Genomic DNA, 21,852 nt, shown 5'->3' on the forward strand with positions numbered 1-21,852 from the left:
ATTTCAGTTGAATAAGACCCAGTGCTTGTTTTCCAAGTGCTTGTGATTCATTGGGGGTGGGAGAGAGAGAGAGAGAGAGAGAGAGAGAGGGAGAGAGAGAGAGAGAGAGGGAGGGAGAGAAACAGGTGAGTAAAATGAGGAATGGTAAAATCAAGTGCTAGAAATGGTAAGATAGCACAGCAGCAAAGCATTTATTTCAGTCTGGGGAGAGATTTTGGAAGAGGTAACACATGAAGAAATTAGGAGAGAGAGAGATGAAAGGCAGAGGCAGGAGGAGTGTGCCGAAAGAGAAGGGAATACAGGCACACCATGGAGATATTGTGGGTTTCATTGCAGACCACTGCAATAAAGCAAATATCGCAATAAAGCAAGTCACACAAATGTTTTGGTTTCCCAGTAAAAAAAAGTTATGTTTATACTCTACTGTAGCCTATTAAGTGTACAATAGCATTATGTCTAAAAAAACAATGTACATACCTTAATTAAAAAATAGTTTATTGTTAATAAATGCTAATGGTCATCTGACCTTCAAGAAATCCTAATTTTTTGCTTGGTAGAGAGTCTTGTCTCAATGTTGATGGCTGCTGACTGATCAGGGTGGTAGTTGCTAAAGGTTGCACTGGCTGTGACAATTTCTTTTTTTTAAATTTTTATTGGATTACAGTTGATTTACAATGTTGTGTTAGTTTCAGGTGTACAGCAAAGTGAATCAGTTATACATATACATATATCCACTCTTTTTTAGATTCTTTCCCCACATAGGCCATTACAGAGTACTGAATAGAGTTCCCTGTACTCTACAGTAGGTCCTTATTAGTTATCTATTTTATACATAGCACTATATATATGTCAATCCCAATCTCCCAGTTTATCCCTCCTGCCTTTCCCCCTTGGTAACCATAAGTTTGTTTTCTATATCTGTGACTCTATTTCTGTTTTGTAAATAAGTTCATTTGTACCATTTTTTTTAGATTCCACATGTAATATCATATGATGTGTCCTTCTCTGTCTGACTTATAGTGACAGTTTCTTAAAATAAGACAACAATGAAGTTTGCCACCTGAATTGACTATTCCTTTTACATATGATTTCTCTGTAGCCTGTAATACGGTTTGATGGCATTTTAACCATAGTAGAACTTCTTTCAAAATTGAAGTCAATTCTCCCAGACCTTGCTGTTGCTTTATCTTTATCAACTAACTTTATGTAATATTCAAATTCTTTGCTGTCATTTCAACAGTCTTCACAGCACCTTCACCAGGAGTAGATTCTACCTCAAGAAGCCCCTTTTTTTGCTCATCGAATAAAGTATGATCATGAGATGCAGCAGTTCAGTCAAATCTTCAGGCTCCACTTCAGATTCTAGTTCTCTTGCTGTTTTCACCACATCTGCACTTACTTCCTCCACTGAAGTTGGGAATCCCTCAGTCATCCATGAGGGTTGGAATCAACTTCTTCCAAACTCCTGTTAATGTTGATATTTTGACATCTTCATGAATCACAATGTTCCTGGTGGCATAGAATGGTGAATCCTTTCCAAAAAGTTTTCAATTGACTTTGCCCTGTTCTGTCAGAGGAATCACTCTCTATGGCAGTTACAGCCTTAGGAAATGTATTTCTTTTCTTTTTTTTTTTTTTTTTTTTTTGCTGTACGCGGGCCTCTCACTGCTGTGGCCTCTCCCGTTGCGGAGCACAGGCTCTGAACGCGCAGGCTCAACGGCCATGGTTCACGGGCCCAATCGCTCCGCGGCATGTGGGATCTTCCCGGACCGGGGCACGAACCCGTGTCCCCTGCATCGGCAGGCAGACTCTCAACCACTGCGCCACCAGGGAAGCCCAGGAAATGTATTTCTTAATAAGACTTGAAAGTCATAATGACTCCATGATCCATGGGCTGTCATTATTAGAATGAATGTTGTGTTAGCGGGCATGAAAACAACACTAATCTCACTGTACATCTCCATCTGAGCTCTTGGGTGACCAGATGCATTGTCGATGAGCAGTAATATTTTGAAAGGATTCTTTTTTTCTGAGCAGTAGATCTCAACAGTGGGCTTAAAATATTTAGTAAACCATGTTGTAAACAGATGTGCTATCATACAGGCTTTGTTTTTCCATGTGTAGAGCACAAGCAGGGTAGATTTAGCATAATTCTTAAGCGCCCCAGGGTTTTCAGAATGGTAAATGAGCATTGGTTTCTAGAGTCACTAACAGCATTAGCCCCTAACAAGAGAGTCAGTCTGTCCTTTGAAGCCTTGAAGCCAGGCATTGACTTCTCCTCTTTAGCTATGAAAGTCCTAGATGGCATCTTCTTCCAATATAAGGCTGTTTTGTCTGTATTGAAAATCTGTTATTCAAAGTAGTCTGCTTCATTAATTATCTAAGCTGGATCTTCCAGGTGACTTGCTATAGCTTCTACATCAGCACTTGCTGCTTCACCTTGCATTTTTATGTTATGGAAGTGGCTTTTTTCCTTAAACCTCATGAACCAACAACCTCTGCTAGCTTCCAACTTTTCTTCTGCAGCTTGCTCACCTCTCTTAGCCTTCAGAGAATTGAAGAGAGTTAGGGCCTTGCTCTGGATTAGGCTTTGGCTAAGGGAATGCCATGGCTGGTTTGATCTTCTGTCCAGACCACTAAAACTTTCTCCATATCAGCAATAAGGCTGTTTCACTTTTTTATCATTCGGGTTTACTGGAGTAGCACTTTTCATTTTCTTCAAGAACTTTTCCTTTGCATCCACAACTTGGCTAATTGTTTGACACAAAAGGCCTAGCTTTAGTTTGATCTTGGCTTTTACATGCCTTTTTCACTAACCTTAATCATTTTTAGCTTTTGGTTTAAACTGAGAGACATGCAACTCTTCCTTTCACTTGAATGTTTAGAGGCCATTATATGGTTATTAATTGGCCTAATTTCAACATTGTTGTGTTGAGAGTCAGGGAATAGGGAGGCCCGAGGAGAGAGAGAGGGATGGGGGACCAGCTGGTCAGTGGAGTAGTCAGAATGCAAACAACATTTATCAATTAAGTTTGCTGTCATGTGTGGGTGAATTTCATAGCACCCCCAAACACTTACAATAGTAACATCAAAGATCACTGATCATAGGTCACCATAACACATATAATAATAATGAAAAAGTTTGAAATACTGCAAGAATTCCCAAAATGTGACACAGAGACACAAGTGAGAAAATGCTGTTGGAAAAGCTGTGCTGATGGATTTGATTGACCCAGAGTTGCCACAAACCTTCAGTTTGTCAAAAAACCCACAGTATCTGCAAAGTGCAATAAGTGAAGCACAATAAAATGAGGTCTGCCTGTATAAACAAAGTTGTGTTCATCATCAGACACAGAGAGGGAATCAAGTAGGATCTAGATGTTTAGACACTCTAATCAATGAAATGATTACTTTCTTATAGGCAGTAAAAAGTAATGTAGTAAACTAACTGAAATATGTCTAAGGAAGTTAGATAATTTTCTTATTTTCTTTGCTTTTTCATTTTGATAGTCTCCTTTTGGGAGAGAACATAAAATATCAAATGCTTTCCAAAATCATTTTCCCCTATTTCCTCTGATTTGTGGGATGTATAAGTCTGTGCTTGGACTTCCCACTGGGTAACAGCACTGGTATGAGTGGGAAAGGAGACCACAGGACAGAGCAGATCAGCTAAAGATACACTCGCAGAGCACCTCCTATGGACCGGCCCAGAGATGCTTGCTAGAGATACCATCACCCTGCTCCCAAGAAGCTCACAGCTGAGATGGGAAGACCAAAGAATGAACAAAGGATAACGATGCAATAAGAAAGTACTCCTGGGCAGGTATTGCCTCACGTGTGCCCAATTCCAAGTGGGTAAGAGTTTCTGTGCTAAGTGACAGTTCTGCCCCTCTGCATTCCTCCTTCCAAGCCCCAAAGAAACCAGTGTGACTTTTTCTTGTACCAGAGTTTAGGATCTGATTTTTATATTTTTCCTCCTTACAACCATGAGACTGAATATTAGGACTATTTTATGAAGAAATAAAGGCACTTCTCATTAAGTAATATAATCATAACACTTTATTCCACAGATTTCCTATGAAAATCTCTAAAGAATCACTTCATCAGCCTTTTGATTGTGATATTATACAAGTGTAAATGTGATTTATGTACCGGACATGGGGAAGAAAATTTAAGAGCAGATGAGAGTTTCATTCAGCGCTTTGTATTTCTTCTTTTATTTATTAAGAGAAACCAGTAGGCTGTCTGATAGGTACTATTCAAGGTCCTTTCAAAAGCTTAACTGATGTAATGGTAATGTTGACTCTATGAAGTAGATACTATTGCTGTTTTATAAAGAGGGAAACAGGGACAAGGAAAAGTTAAATCACTTGCCTCAAGTCCAGGTGATAGGTGGCAAAGCCAGAACCGGAACCAAGGCAATGGCTGTGAAATGTACATGGTGGCTTCTACACAACTACATGGATATGTAAGCTGGAGGTTACTAGCGCTTCAGCCTCCTGGGCACACACTTTCTTTTAGTATCCACATGAAATGTGTTAAATCCTTACATAACTTCTTATAATAAACTCAAGACCCACCCCACTATTTGTAAGTGTTCCCAGAGAATTTATGTTCACGTCACCACTTCCGGCTCCAGGTTCCAACCCCTGCTGACACCTTGACAGCTGTCTACTTTCTTCCTTCCTGAAGTGACTGTCCCCTCTTCACTGCCACATCGCAGGAGCAGAGAAGTTGACACTTTCTCCTTCAAACCTCCCAGTACATCATTAACCCACCTTTGCTGTACATAACAGAGCTTTACTGAAAGTTTGGGGATAACGGGGTGCCTACGAGCATAACGCAGAAGCTCCTGTTTCTAGACGCTTCAGAATCATTCCTGTCAGTGGAAATTTCTTCCCAAGTCCTTTCATAATCCCTTGCAACATCCTGCCATTTTGCCTGAGACACTTCTTTTCGCACGTCGCTTCCAAACTGGAGCAGGCAGGGGCCACCCCAAATTCCTATCCCTTTTTTTTTTGCAGAAAATTTTCTAATATTTATTTTACTTTTTCTTCCATCTAGACAAATCCAGGGGACCTTGCATTTCACAATGAAAAATACAATAATGGTGCTTTTACTATCCAGATAGATCTGAACATCTGAATGGTGAATCAGAACAGTCAATGACTGTTGACTTTTTTCCCAGGCACTATTTTTATATCATGAAAAAAATTGTTAGGTAGGAAAAAAAAAACCTACTGGGCATATAGGAACTGAAATGGAATAAAACACAAGATGTCTCCTTAAACAAGTTAAATATACTTAAATTTACAGTAAGCACAGTGATTTAACAAAGAAACCATAAGGTATATACCTTTGACACATTGAATTCACAATTCTCTGACTTAAGAGTTTAGAGTGTTTGGCTATATTGGAGAAAGGACTACCATAGTAACATTTAATTTTTTGCTCAATAAACAATTATTTTGTACCCATTATGCTTCAGGCCTGGTGCTCAGAAGGAGAAGGGTGTGATGAATAACGTATTGTCCTTGACCTCACAAGGTGTAGATCTGGTGGGTCACATAGGAGCATAAGCACATAATTAGAAAGTAGTGTGTTACATATCATGTACCAAGTGATAGGTACGCAGAGGTGTAACATAGAATCTACAGCTAGCAGCCTGATTGGGTCAGGGAAAGTAATGCATAAGAGGCCCTTTGCTCTGAAGGATGAGTGTAAGTGTTCCAGAGAAAAAAGGGTAGAAGATGAGAGGGAATGTGTGAAGGCCTGGAAAAGCAAAACGACACCACATCTCTGTGTTCTGAGCGTCAACTTTGTGTGTGTTGAAAGCAGAAGGGAATTGGAAGTAGAAGGAGGGAGAGAGATGAGTGGCCCAGATGAGAGTAGAAAGTAGGTCAGGCTCCACACAAGAAAGAACATTGTATGTCCCACTCCAGGTTTTAGACTTCTAGAAACACCAAGGCCAGGTTTTACAATGCTTGTTAAAAACACAGATTTCTGGACTCCATCCCGACCTACTGAATCTAAAGTTCTTGAATGAATCAGAAACCAGAAGAAACTTTTATGCATATCAGAAACTCTGCTGTAAGAAATGGGAGACTTTAGCTAATTCAGTGTTGCAGAATGCTAGGTCATACCTAGCGCTGCAGACCCATATACTATAGAGTACCTTGTATGTATATTTAGAAGCATAATGAAATAAATTAGTTTTTATATAGCTTGAAAGCTGTATGGTACCCTAGGTGGCAATTTGGAGTAGTTTAACTAGAAGAAATTATATGTGTCTACTAAAATATCATCGGTAAAACTTTACCAAGTGTTTTTCTTTTTTTTCCTTTATTCCCTCCCTCATGCACAATAAATCCTGTCTGAATAATTTACTCATTCTGGGACATTAAAACAGGCTTTGTGCTTTGAGGCTAACAAATGATTTTCTTAACTAGAATGAGGCTTTTGAAAATGCTGTGCCACAAAATTTATGCGGGGGAAAATGTGGCTTTATTTAAACTTCCAAGCTTGTATTAATGGTTTTGATGAGAAGCTGTTCTGTGGTCTGGTTGGAGCAGGGAGTGAGCTGGCCCTTTGCCTCCTGAGGTCTAAGAGGGAGCAGTACTCTTTAAGGCTGTTGATGGGATCAAGAACACAATCTGTGTATTTGTTTAAAACACTTCACTGGGCTTCCCTGGTGGCGCAGTTGTTGAGAGTCCGCCTGCCAATGCAGGGGACACGGGTTCGTGCCCTGGTCCGGGAGGATCCCACATGCCGTGGAGCGGCTGGGCCCGTGAGCCATGGCCGCTGAGCCTGTGCGTCCGGAGCCTGTGCTCCACAACGGGAGAGGCCACAAGAGTGAGAGGCCCGCGTACCGCAAAAAAAAAAAAAAAAAAAAAACACTTCACTGTAGATGAGCAGGGAACAGCTTGTGTATGTGGAAGTGGAATCTGAATTAAAATTGAACACAGAAGAACAAAATGAAATGCAGTAATGACAAGTGTGAACTACAACATGAACAAAGTAGGAAAAGCTGTTGCAATAAATAATGCTAATATTGTATTAGAGTTCACTGTAGAAAGATATAAGAAGCATCATGGCTAATAGATTCAAAATGAAAGAAATATACTGGGATTTAGAAGGATGAGTGCAGTACAGAGGAAATATGACTCAGTCCTTCTATTAAGACTCAACATTGATTAGTATCTTCCTAAATGATGGGTTCTACTTTTTAATGCTTTTCAAATGTATGGCTACACCACACAAAAGCTATAATCAATTCCCAATAAAACAAATGAAAGAAAAAAAAAGTAATAGATTTTAACTCTAGCTTTATGACATTTGATGCATTAGCTACAAGGGTACTATGTTTTGACTGAATTAAACATGGCAGTGGAACATGAGAACGGTTCTAGAACTTCTTTATCTGAAGGGCTTAATTGTATTTGTTTATTTTTAATAGGAGAGAGCTTAAAGTCTCTGAACTGATTATGGGGCATTTGGGAGATGAATTTTAGTACATCTATCATATTTTTTGTGTGCTTGATACACTGGTATTCCAAACGCTTTGACCTTGTTTGGTAAAATTGTAGCAATAAGCTTTACCAGTTTTACTTAACAAATATTTGGGGGGTGCATTTGGTAGATTTTCATAAATAAAATCCATATTATGTCTAAAGTCATATCTTTGAAATCATAATTATTTAAATTTTAGATTTCTAAAGATATCTTTGGAAGCACAATTTAAAAAATTAGATTTCCAGCAAATTTATAAAGGGCTGTTAGCATCCTATAGGTAAATCACATAATTGTTACATCCTATGCTTTCTGCTATTGACTATGTTACTATTGGAATATTTTTCTGATAACATCTATGAAAGTAGGAATGGATGTTGTAGCAAAACAGACTCTTCTCGGTCTGATTGATTTTGTGCTTTATAACCCATTTCAGTTATCAGAAAGTATTGCAATTTTTCCTCCTGCTATTTGGAAAGAATGTAATGGTCTAAAAGATTGCCTGCCTTCTGAGGGAGTTACTCTCTTGTCAAGGTAGAAACAGTATATTAATTAAACTACCTGTAACTTTGGAGTGAATACTTTCAATCCATTTCTTTCTCTGTTTGCTGGCGTGTAACCATAGCAAGCACTCAAACATGACACTTGGCAACACAATGCAGCAGATCTGGAGGACCATGGCTAGGATGTTCTAAAATCAAGAGATTACAGGATGGAATTAAATTTTTTTTTTTAGTTTCCTAATATTATAACATAAGGTGGTTAGACCTCATCAATATTTTACTTTAGTGTGAATTTATATAATGACTATTCTTGTATTGCTCAGTGAAATTCCTTAGCCATTACTATAAAGCTAATAGAAACAAACAAATGTATTTTTAACACTATACTGTGGGAGAATATCCCAGGAACCATAAAATGGGGAAGATGTAAGATGCTAAGATACATATTTGTACTTCACTATTTGGGGAAAACAAATCCATGAAAATTCTCTAGAAGAGTATATAAATTAAAGATATTTCTTAGACCAATAAATATGATCAATGACTTGCAGTGATTTGACATAATGAGATAAATAAATGCAATTAAATATAATGACAGGGGACTTCCCTAGTGGCACAGTGGTTAAGAGTCCGCCTGCCAGTGCAGAGGACACAGGTTCGAGCCTTGGTCCAGGAAGATCCCACGTGGAGCAACTAAGCCCCGAGCACTACAACTACTGAGCCTGCGCTCTAGAGCCTGCGCGCCACAACTACTGAGGCCCGCGTGCCTAGAGCCCATGCTCTGCAACAAGAGAAGCCACCACAGTGAGAAGCCTGTGCACAGCAACGAAGACCCAATGCAACCCAAAAATAAATAAATAAATTTATTAAGTAAATAATAAATAAATAAATATAATAACAGAGTAAATTGAACCACCACTATTTAGAGGATACTCTCAGTATTAGATGGGCATCATTTGCTTTTGTGAATTTGTGGATTGTATAGAGCTGACTTTAAAAGGAAAGACTGAGGTCAGTATAATTATGTAGTTCGAGGGACTGTAAATCCAATTGATTCAGTTTAATTCAGAATGCCACATACTACTTGACAACAGGCTTTTCTAGCACCTGGATATCCTTTTAAGCATGTTTTAGAGATCCAGTAGTGTAAATAAAATTGCGTTGCTTTGCTCAGGTTTATGGGATTTGGACTTGGTCCTTGAGTGAACATTGTGTTTAAATAAATAGGTGAAAGGCAGGATGAAATAAGAATGAAAAGTCCCAGGACTTTGAGTCTGGATGCTTAGAAGCCTGATCCTAATATATGAAATAAGAGAGTCAGAAAGATGCAGAGAAAAGTAGAAGGGAATAGTAGGCAAAAAGAGATCCAGATTGATGTTAGGCATTAAAAAATATTTAGGAACTGTTTGCTTCAGCAACAATTCTCATAGTGTCATCTGAGGCTCCTAAGATCTTTTCAGGATGTATAGGAGATCAAAACAATTTTCATAGTACTAAGACTTGCTTTGCCGATTTCTCTGTACTGGCTTTTGCATTGATAGCGCAAACACAATAGTGAGCAAAACTGTTGGAGCTTTAGTACAAATTAGATTAGTGCCACCAAACTGTACTTGTAGTCATTGTATTCTTTTTTTTTTTTTTTTTTTTTTTTTTTGTGGTATGCGGGCCTCCCACTGTTGTGGCCTCTCCCGTTGCGGAGCACAGGCTCCGGACACGCAGGCTCAGCGGCCATGGCTCACGGGCCCAGCCGCTCCGCGGCATGTGGGATCATCCCAGACCAGAGCTCAAACCCGTGTCCCCTGCACCGGCAGGCGGACTCTCAACCACTGCGCCACCAGGGAAGCCCCCATTGTATTCTTTACATCTACAAAATTGCAGGAAAAAAAAAAAATCCAGTTTCACTGAAAAATGTCCTGATGAAGCAGTAAAAATTATTAATTTTGTTAAATGTCGACCCTCAGTTATATATATTTTCTATACTCTGTGTGATGACATGAAAATACATGAAGTCTGTCTTTGGCATACTGAATTATAATGGCTGTCTTTTTAAAAAATTAATTAATTTATTTTTGGCTGCGTTGGGTCTTCTTTGCTTCGCGCGGGCTTCCTCTTGTTGTGGCTATCAGGGACTACTCTTCATTGCAGTGCAAGGGCTTCTCATTGCGGTGGCTTCTCTTGTTGCAGACAACAGGCTGTAGGCACGCGGGCTTCAGTAGTTGTGACCCATGGGCTCAGTAGTTGTGACCCGTGGTCTCAGTAGTTGTGGTGCATGGGCTTAGTTGCTCTGCGGCATGTGGGACCTTCCCGGACCAGGGATCAAACCCGTGTCCCCTGCATTGTCAGGCAGATTCCTAACCACTGCGCCATCAGGGAAGTCCTATAATGGCTGTCTTGATGAAAGGCACTTACACAGTTTGAATTGCAAGCTGAACTAGCCACTTTTTTTCCTGACCACATTTTTTTCATGAAAAGAAAGGATTGACAGGCAAAATATGATGATTTAGACCTGGGTACTGGCAGACGTGTTCTCAAAGTTGACCAAGATGAGCCTGTCACTTCAAGAAAAACATCTTACAGGGCTGTTGCCAGTGCTTAATATTTGACCTTTCAAGAGAAAATTGGAATTTTAGAAAACTTACAGCTGTCACCATAAACTTGAAAGTTTCCTAATACTTACAGATATGATGACCTGTGTCAGCATTGGGAAAATATGAATAATGCATGAACCAATATTTTTCAAATGTCAGTGCATAAGTTACAAAATCACTCATGGATAACCAAACCATTTATAGTGAAATACAGACCAGTAGGACATTGCAATTAAGTACTTGTCAGGTTTTGGTCAAGCACTTAATTACATCAAAGAAGAATGTTAATTATCTGGAAAGATGATTACATATATCATCATACAAGTTGCCTTCCTTTGGCAACTGTATGTATGTAGGTGGCTGGATTTTTTCATATATCTCAACCAAAACAGCACATTGTAACAAATTCAATCCAGAAGCATATATGAGAATCCAGCTCTTTTTGATTATTAAGCCAAATATTAATCAAATTTGCAAATATAAAATAATGCTGCTCTCACACTAACATTTTTTTTTGAAAATACAGTTTTTTTCCCCAAAATATGTACTTTATTCTAATGTAGTAAGTTTGTTATGATGATTTTTAAGTGTACTTAGTAAATACTTTAAAATAATTACCAATTTTTATTTTTAAAATAATATATATTTATAAATGCAGCCCTCCAAGATAAAAGCTCTACAGGTTTCTCAGTAACTTTTAAGAATGTAAAGGAGCCTGAGAACAAAACCTTTGGGAATCACTGAGCAATGTATGTAAATTTCAGAGACATTAGCTTGGGGGTTTCTTGTACTATTATTTGAGTGGTGTTATATTTTGAACAAGGTCATATGGAACAAGAACCATGGCTTTGAAAAATCGGGCCTAGGATTTAGAGGAACGAGTGAAAGAAAAAAATGTACTCATATAGGGTGTAAGAGAATCAATATCATCAGATTTCAGGGCTAGAGTAACCAGGAGAGTGTGAGCCCTGAGAAGAGCATTGCATTTGGGTAGGAAGAGGTCGCTAGAGACCTCTGAACCATGTCAATGGCTCAGGACAGCCCCTGATCTGACCCAATCAGTTATTTCTGCCTGCCCAAACCTTCCACCCTTCCCTAATGGAACTTGAAGACTGTTACCAGCAACCATCCCTATTTCCTCAACCTTTATCTCTGAACGGAACTTCACTTCCTTGTTCTAACTAAATCCTGGTGCATCTTCCTTTACAGTCTCTTCAAATATAAACTTTTTTTTTTTTTTGGAAGGTTGGATGTGGTAAAAGAGCAAGCAGTTTTTATTTCCTTCTCCACGTGTCTTTGGTGATAAAGATCTTACATGGTATTTTTTTCAGAGATAAGGATGAATTTTTCAGTTAATAATTCCAAATATTAGAAAAGACACAGCTTATTTGACTCCAACACAACACATGTAGGGCCTTCTCTACATTTATTTTTGCTATAGTAATAGTGATGGTGTTGGTTAATGGTATTAGTTAATTTCCAAAAAGAGGAATAATTATAGTAGCTAATTTGTATTATTCCACATAATGGCTCAATGTGCTAAATTAACAATGAAATCTTTGCATTTTATTCAGATATATAAATAAAGTTTTGTTTTGTTTTGTTTTGGGCTTAAATACATACCAAACATCCCAATTTCAAATAATTTAAATAGACTTTCAGTGTATTTAAAAAGAGACCATATATCCTAAAGGTTCAGAACCCAAACTCTGGAGCCAGGAAGCTTGGATTTAAATCCATACACTTTCTATGTAAACCTTGAGAAATTCACTTACGTTTTTGGTACTTCAGCTTGATCATCTTTAAAATGGGAATAATAGTAGCAATAATAATAATTATTATTTTTATTATTGTTCTTCTAATTATTGTTATTGTTAAGAGTATCCACACTATGAGTTGGAAAATCAAGTGAATTAATTTACCGAAAGAACTTAATGAAACATCTAGTTTATGATAAGCAAGTACATGGCAGAAATGAGGGATTATTATTATTATGATTCTTTAATGTATTTCAAGCACTTTCCACCTGCAGGCACTATGCAAGTATGTAGCGTGTACAAATTCATTTAACTCTCACAGCCACCCTATGAAATAGGTACCATTATTCTACTTCTTTTCTGATGAGAATAAATGAGGCATTTGGAAATTAAGAAAGTTACAGTCACGCAACTAGTATTTAATTGGAGTGGACTTGAACCTAAACCTATCAGAATGTATTGAGCTCCCATGGACCAAGGGTTGGGAGATATATAGATGAACAGGACAAGATCCCTCTCTCAAGGGACCCATGACCCCTCAGAAAAGGCAGGAGGTTACAGCGATTCGTAAAACGTTTTCTAGCACAGGATGTAAGCGTAAGAGGAGGGAGAGTTCACCAGGTATCACACTGTACTTACCCTATCCCACAGTCAGAACAGGCACTATCACATACATTTTATTAAAGATAAAATTGATGTTTAGGGAAGTTAAATGGCTCATTCAATTGGTATATGAAAGAGTCTAGGTTAGAATCATTGCCTCCTGAGTTTGCTAGTTAAAGGTAGACATTTTTGGTCTTCCATGATCAGTATTGTAATAGGCTGAATACTGGCTTCCAATACTGACTAATCCCTGGACCTGTAAATTTTACTTATAAGGAAACAAGGTCTTTGCAGATGTGATTAAATCAAGGATATTGCAATGGGGAGATTATCCTGAAATATCTGAGTGAGCCCTAGATGCTCAAGTATGTCCTTAAGAGAGGGAGGCAAAGGAGATTTGAGATGTACACAAAAAAGAAAGTGTGACTGTGGAGTCAGAGACTGGAGTTACTTACCCACAAGCCAGCAGCCCCCAGAAGCCAGCGGAGGGAAGGAACAGTCTCTCCTAGAGTTTCTGGAAGGAGCTCAGCTTACCCTATCTTGATTTCAGCCCAGTGGTTCTGATTTTTCTTACCTTTGGCATCCAGAATGGTGAGAGAATAAGTTTCTATTGTTTTAACCTACTGAATTTGTGGTAATTTGCTACAGCAGTCATAGGAAACTAATAGAAGTGTTCTCCATGGTTGGAGGAGGTGTGTGTTCCTTTATCCACATTGTTGCTCCCATTCTCCTCAAGAAAACTCCCCTTGGTACCTGCCACAAGACTCACAACCTGCTAGCATAGCACTAGTAGTAGTACTAGTAACTAGTATGTACTACTACGTCCTGTCATTTATCAGATTTCTGGTTATCATCTCTAACCAGCTCAAGATTTTATTACTGACTTTCTTTCCCTTAATTTCTCTTGCCGTCATTTTTGGCTACCTCAGTCTCCACTGATCTATCCAAGATTCTGGCCTCCACACACGCCCTAGTTCACATTATTTTTCTTATTCAAGGAATATTCTCCCACAGTTCCCATGCCCCTCCTCAGTCATCAATTTTTATTTGTCTATCAAAGTACTCCTATCAGCAAATGAACATCCAGTAAATTCTCCACCCTCAAAAACCCAGAAACCTTTGACCTCATATATCCCTCGGGCATCAGCTTTGGTTCTCTACATCCATTACAGGAAACATTTGCAAGAACGTTGTCTATAGTTGCTTCAATTCCTGTTCTCTTTTGTGCTCACATTCTGCTGAGGTAGATCTTGTCAATGTCAGTAAGAGCGTCTCTCTTGTCAGTTTCCATGGTCAATTGTTATTCCTCATCTCAGTTGACCTCTTAAGAGCATTGAGATGATGGATTACTTTCTTCTACTTGAATCACTTTCTTCCCTTGGTTTCTTGCCCACTCCACTTTCCTGATTTTCCCTTTCCTTCATTGCCTTCTTATTCCCATTCTTTCGGCTGGTTACCCTCCTTTTCCTGAATCTCTGCACTCTTCCCAATCTTCTCTCTTCGGGTTATTTCATCCAGCACCATGACTCATCAGTCTTAGATCTATATCACCAACCTCAACTTTTCCCCCGAGCCAAATTGTTATCATTTTATCTGTGTATTGATAAATGTCATTTGAATTTTTAATTGGCATTATCAATCTTAACATGTCCAAAATAGAACTTTTAATTTCTAACTCACACCATAAGCATAGTGCATCCATAGTCTTGCTTATCTGAGTTAATGGCACCAGTGTACATCCAGCTGCTGAGGTACAGACTTCAGAATTATCCTTCATTTATCCATTTCCTCTACACCCTACACTTGCTGTACAACAGTAAATCCTTTTGGCTATTCTTCAGTACATATATGGCCAGTGCCATCACTTTTTGCAAGTTGGCCCACGACAACTGTAGTCCAGCCTTAAGTGCCTGTCACTCATCTTATTACTTATGTTACTGCAGCCCATTCCCTGGACTCCCTGCTTTCAGTCATGCTCCTGCCCCAACAGTTGATTCTGCACACAGCAGCCGCTGTGATCCTTTAATATGCAAACCAGATCACATTTCTCCATGTTTAAAATTATTCAGTAGCTTCCCATTTTACATATTAAGCCCCCAAGCCCCTTTCCATGGTTTTGTGAGGCCGCTGTGATCTCTGCCTGCTTCTCTGACCTTTCTCTCCATCTCTCACTGGTCTCCAATTCACATTGACTTAACTTTTGTTTTTTCCAAAGTCAACAAGCTTTTCACAGCTTAGAACCTTGCATTCCAGTTCCTCTGAACCTGCAGATCACTCCCCCCTCCTCATGGCTGGGTCTGTTTCGTCATTGAGGTCTCTGCTCTGCACTGATTTTATTAGTTACAAAAGTGCTTAATTGAGTTTAAATTCTCTGAAAAATCATAAATTGACTTTTAGGAAATAAATGATTATAAAATGATATTAGAAATAGATGTGAAGCACCGTGATGACCAAATTAATGGGGAGGGAAATGAGGAAGGAGAAAAGTTGAGAAAGCATTTTGCCATGCAGTGCTTATCCTAGGAGACCAGATTAATGACCAATATGTTAATTCTTGGTGATACAGATTAATATCACACTCACTGTTTATTTGTATAGATGACTAATTTCTGAAGAATGATATTATAAATCATACTGCATAACATTTAAAGGTATGTCATTAAATTAATATTCTGGAAAACTTAACTACACATGAAAAAATTGAGGAAATATGCAAATGTCATGGGGTGAATTCAGTATAAACATAGACTGGAGAAATAAGTAATTGCTTCTTATAATATCTTCAGAGTAGTTATAATGATCTTCTGATAATTAAATGAATTATTAAATGTGACTCTATTAAAATAATTGGAAGACTTTTTTTAAAAAAAGAAGTAGGAGGAATTACAATTCATTGTAATGTGTGTGATAAAAACTGACTGGGAAATTGCTCTTTAAATGATCTAGCTATCTCTTCATCTATCTATAATGCAGTACAGAGGGATACATAGTTTTTGGCACAAACTAGCTCTAATGTAGCAGGATAGTAATGAATTATCTGTTGCAGTAACAAAATCTGTGAGTTAAGAATTGTAATGCACAAATATGTAAATTTATTCTAAAAATTTCTCTTCAACACAGATACACATTGTAAAATCATCTGATTATCCATGGTTGATATGATTTAATTTTTCTTCATCTTTTTCATTGCTATGTTTGAGGATGTCTGTGGCCTTAAATTATAATAGGCACTTCAAATTTTGTATCTTAAAATGTTCACATATAGAAAATTATAAAAAATATGAAAAGGGTCATAAAATGTCTGTTCATGTCATGCTGGGGAGGTTACTATAACAGTTATTTCATGATCATTAGTTCTGAAATCAACTTAATCTTTAAAGCAATAAAAGCCCCATAAATATTGTTTCTCCCATTGCAAAAAACCTACCTGCATGTAAATCTTCACTGACTTTTCAGTGTGTCAAATTTGATTTCAAATCAATATCACCTGATTTTTTTTCTCCACCAGTTTTATTTAAATTTAAATTCTTGATTTAAGCATCAGTAGTTCTTTGTACCTATAATAAAATGTCCCTAAAGGAGATGTGGGCTGGAAAAACTTAATATAAAGTTTCTAGTCATAGGTGTTTTGTTGTTAAATTTTCACAGAATGTTAATGTTGAACATTTAAGTAGATGCATGGACACCAAGGGGGGAAAGTGGCGGGAGGGTGGTAGTGGGATGAATTGGGAGATTGGGATTGACATGTGTACACTGATGTGTATAAAATGGATAACTAATAAGAACCTACTGTATAAAAAAATAAATAAAATTTAAAAAAAAGAAAATTTAAGTAGATGCAGATAAACTTCATGCATTCCAAATTCACTTTCTACTTAATGAGATAATACATAAATTAATTTTCTCATAAAAATTATGAGAAATTATGGGAGAAATTATGCTTTTATTCAGTCAGTAATTAGATTGTAGCTTTTAATTCAGTCTACCCCTCTTAGGCATTAAAAGGATAGTTGGAAGTTTCCTGCCTTGATAGACTTGATCTGATATCACTGAAAAGAAGAGCTTGTTGCAATTCTCAATGGAAAAACAACAAAAAGATAATTTTTCCTAGGCTATTTCTTAAATTCCTTAAGCAAACCTAACAAATGTTTATTGTAAATATATATTACAATTTTAGGCACATCAATAAAAAGCTATTACTTGTATAGCTTGAGTAAGGGGTATTTTTTATTTATTAAAACTTTGTAATCAAAGCAACTGTATAGTTTCTCTTTAATAATTAAGTAGATATGATTAATTATTCAGCACCCAATCTACCTTGGATTTATAAACGCTGGTTTTGTATGTCAGTTATTCTTTTTCAGAACTGCAAAATATTTTGTTCATTTGACAATTCTTTTGACAAGTTTAAATTCTTGTTAAAATCATAATGTTATTCCATAAAATGAAAGCACTCAACTTCGTGGTAAACATAGTAGGAGAACAAAATGATAGTTTAGCAAATTCAGAATTAATACAAACAACTAATTTTAGTCAATTCAACTCCTGATTTTATGAACTTTTCAGAAAAAATTACTAACAAAATTATCCAATTAGTTGGCTTCTAGATTGTTCAGCTACTGATATGTGTTTATGTATTAAAATTTATGAAGTTATTAGGCCCAAAGATTCATAAAAGTATGTTTATTCCTAAGCATTAAAGAATCAAATGTATATATTATAGAACAACAGTTCTCACCATTGACTGAATTTAAGAAATGTTTATTGATAGAATCACAAATGGACACATTCAAAAATATGTAACATATGTTTAGGGAATTCAATTAACTGGAATATGTCAATATCAGATTTTTAACACAGATTGAAAGAAAAATCCTTATATTGTGATGGGTTAATAGCATAGTGAAAAACTGTTGTAGAATAAATCTATTTTTAAAAGAACATTTGTGTTCAGTTTTTAATCAGATGTTGATATGAGAGTGTGCAATCTCTTATTCAAAGGGTAGTAAAATCAATATATAGTTAAGAAAACTAAAATTTTAATGTATACAATATTAAGGGAAAGTTTTTAAATGTTGCTTTAATATGACTTTTTAATTTTTACCAGTTTTTTAGTTATTTTGTTTAAAAAGTAAAACTAAATCAGAGGAAAACTAGTCTGAGGTAAAAATTGTAGACCTTTTCAGAAATCTATTTTTTAATTATTAACTCAAACAGTAGTCAACTTAGTTTATTGCCAATAGTGCAGAGCAGCCTTATAAAGAAATAACAATATTTAGAAATACTTTCCTCATTTTTATTTTGAATGGATGCTCCTAAATACTAAATGTATTTTCAATATTGCTTTCATAAAATAAACTTGCAAAACCTACTAGTTATAGCATCTGAAAAGATAAATCCCATATATTCCTGAGTCATTATGAATTATAATTTAATGGGAATGGAATTTATAAAGAGACACTTTATTTTTTACTTAAAAATTTTTTTTTAAAAAAATTGTGTGTTTGAACATCATTTAGAGCTGGCAGGAATCAGATGGAATGCTTGTATTGCCTAGGGAAGGATTCTACATTAACTGTACAGGGAATCATATGGCAGGTATCAATGACACAAATGCAGCTATAGCACATACCTTAGAAAACCTGGTGGAAAGCACGTAAGAGTGCCTGTGATATATGGGTTTCTTTCAATCTATCCTTATCTTTAAAAAAACCCTAAATTGTTTGCAAACATTGCTATTTAACCATTATTGGTAAATAAAATCATTGCAACTTCACAATTCATAGCCACAAACAAATTGCTGAGAAAAAAAATGAGACTGTATTATTGAAGAAAAAAATACAGTCTCAGCAGTTTTATTTTAGTTCCAACTGCAAAGGTTTAATTTCCTTTTCACACTCACTCCTGTTGGTCTGTGGAGACAGTGTAGTGGCTGATATTGCAGCTCTGGGGTCAGACTGTCATGGTGGAATGCTTGCATAGAGAACGTGTCTCAGATTACCTGCAACTGCAGTGTTTCAAAACCTGGCCAGATCAAAAGAATCACTGGGGCTGCTTGTCACATAGAGACTCCTGAACCAAGACAAATCTACTGAGTTGGAACTCCGGTGCAGAGACCCAGGGATGTGTAGTTTCCCCACACAGCCCAGGTAATCAGGCCATTTGGGGAAACCTGGTGTTAATGCAGTCTCACTTGGCAGGGCAGCTAACCTGAATTGAAGCCTTCAGTCACCCTACTAATTCCATTCTTTCACACTTTCATTGAATACATAGTACGTAACTTATTCTCTAGTGGGCACTGGAGAGGTGTGGGTAAACACAGGAGTCCTGCCTAGTTAACAGTCTTGTTTGGAGTGCTTTGTGTTGCAATAGAGTTGCAACATCCTTTAAAACTGTTGCCTTTGATTGTAGGGTAGGGGCACTTTCTTAGTTCCAGCTGCTATAACAGAATACAGTAGACTGGGTGGTTTATAAACAACAGAAATTTATCAGGGTACCGGCAGATTCCACGTCTGGTGACAGCCCACTTCCTGGTTCACAGATGGACATCTGGCCATGTCCCCGTGTGGCAAAACTAGCAAGGGAATACTCTGGGCTCTCTTTTGTAAGGTCATTAATCCCATTCATGAGGGCTCTGCCCTCACGACCTAATCACTTCCCAAAGGCCTCCACTTCCAAATACCATTATGTTGGAAATTAACTTTCCACATAAGAAGTTTTGGGGGGGACACAAACATTTAGTCTATAGCATGCACCTTGAAATACCACTAAATACCACTAATACCACTAAAGCCAGGAACTCAAGAGGAATCAGTCTTGGAATAGAACCAGAATACATGGTATTGTATTTTACCTGTCTGTGTTCTTCATGAAAATTTTTTGTTTGTTTGTTTGTTTTTATGACATTATGGCATATTCTTGACACAGTTTCACTTCATTAGTAGGTCTCCCTGCAACTCTGCTTTTATCATTTCATTTTATTCTACTGTTCATCTCTTTTTATAATATACTCAGTGGTTTGATTGCTGAATTATTGTGTGGTCTTTTACACCCTAATTTAAAATAACTGCAAGAATGGGGTTACGGGAGATAATTTTATTGATGAATTTTATAATTAATTATATATCGACACAGTCCAGTATAATATTTAGGCTAATTATAAAATGTAATTACTAGGATATCCAAGGTGGTTGGCTGCTGTCTAAAGCTATCATTTTGAAATACAATTTTCACTTGCTGATTACTATAACCTCCTTTAATTTGTGGATAAATCATTCTCTGTTCTTTCTGTGGAGAAATTGATTTGGAAGCATTCATTATAGAAGTAAGATAATAAAATATCCCACAGTAAAGTCTTTGAAGATAAGATGATTAAAACAACAGATGACAGACAGTTCAGAAGGTGGTCACACACTTACTTATTTTCATCAGTTAATGCAACTTATGATTTTCCCACTGCTTAACAAGGTTTGACAATTTTAAGGATGGTTTAACCATGAAATGTTTTATTTTCTTTTTAATTTGAACATTCTAGAAGCCTGACAATTCTCAGGTTTCCCTTTGGGAATTTAACCTCTCTTTGTAATAACTAGTCTATAATCTACTAGCTTTCATTCTGAAAAAAAAAAAGAAAAGAAAAAAGTGAAAACATAAAAATACAGTAAGTGTTGAGTCAAATATTTAATGTCATTGTCTTTTATAAATAATGAACTCATGATTGGAAATTGTTCTCTTAGTGACATTTTTTTTTCTATCATTAGCAGGTTATGAATGACTGTGAATAAAATCAATAAGAATTTACTATACATGTAACTTCTTCTTGATTTCTGTACTTTTTGTGTTTGATCCTAGGAAGTACATATCTATAAAACATGTGTGTTGTGCATAATGCCCACCTTCCACCAGGCATTATCCTTGGGAAGCTAACTTGGGTTTAGTAGGCTGAGCATTCCCATTAGGATTCTTAGGTTAGTTTTGCTGCATTAAAGCTCATTTACTGTCTGGAGCAGATGGATGAACAGTTTTAATATGAATACTAAGCCTTTTTATCCTTTACTTCTGCTTTTGTTACAGAAACCCTTGAAACCCTCATCAGACAAGCAGAAAATTACACCAGTATACTGTTCTGCAACACCTACAGGAACATGGCCTTAGAGGCCGCTGCTTCCATCCAGGAGTTCTTCACTGATGTAGGGCTCTATTTATTTGGTGTGGATGTTAATCCTGAAGAATTCGTAAACAGATTCTTTGACAGTCTTTTCCCTCTAGTCTACAATCATCTCATTAACCCTGGTGACATTTCCCTGGAATACTCAGAATGCATCCGGATGGCCCGCCGGGACATTAGTCCATTTGGTAATATTCCCAAAAGAGTCCTGGGGCAGATGGAGCGATCACTGCTGCCCAGTCGCACGTTTCTGCAGGCGCTGAATCTGGGCATTGAAGTCATCAATACCACAGACCATCTGCACTTCTCCAAAGAGTGCAGCAGAGCCCTCCTGAGGATGCAGTACTGCCCGCACTGCCAAGGCCTGACTCTCAGTAAGCCTTGCATGGGATACTGCCTCAACGTCATGCGAGGCTGCTTGGCACACATGGCAGAGCTTAACCCACACTGGCATATGTACATCCGGTCATTGGAAGAGCTGTCGGATGCCATGCACGGGACATACGACATTGAGCACGTGCTCCTGAACTTCCACTTGCTCGTTAATGATGCTGTGGTGCAGGCTCACCTTGATGGACAGAAATTACTGGAGCAGGTAAGCAGCCACTCAATGTTTACTGATTTCTTAGAACTCAGCAATTAGCTATATATTACATAAAGTGTGTGCATTATAAGCATATCATCACGTACTTTAAATTATGGCAGCTTAACAAGCAAATACTTTA

The 21,852-nt window shown here is 37.3% G+C and overlaps 1 protein-coding gene across 1 annotated transcript in view; it reads left to right on the plus strand.

Annotated features, from left to right (window-relative positions):
* GPC5 (glypican 5) overlaps positions 1–21,852 on the plus strand; it is a gene marked incomplete at both ends in the record, with an annotated part of 1,313,977 nt that overhangs the window by 217,117 nt on the left and 1,075,008 nt on the right. The window contains one exon of the mRNA XM_081214376.1: positions 21,034–21,722. Coding sequence (XP_081070502.1) covers positions 21,034–21,722 — 689 coding nt within the window. The remainder of the gene's footprint in view (positions 1–21,033; positions 21,723–21,852) is intronic.

The sequence above is a fragment of the Mesoplodon bidens genome, assembly GCF_964165515.1.
Source record: "Mesoplodon bidens genome assembly, chromosome: 17".
NCBI classification, from domain to species: domain Eukaryota; kingdom Metazoa; phylum Chordata; class Mammalia; order Artiodactyla; family Ziphiidae; genus Mesoplodon; species Mesoplodon bidens.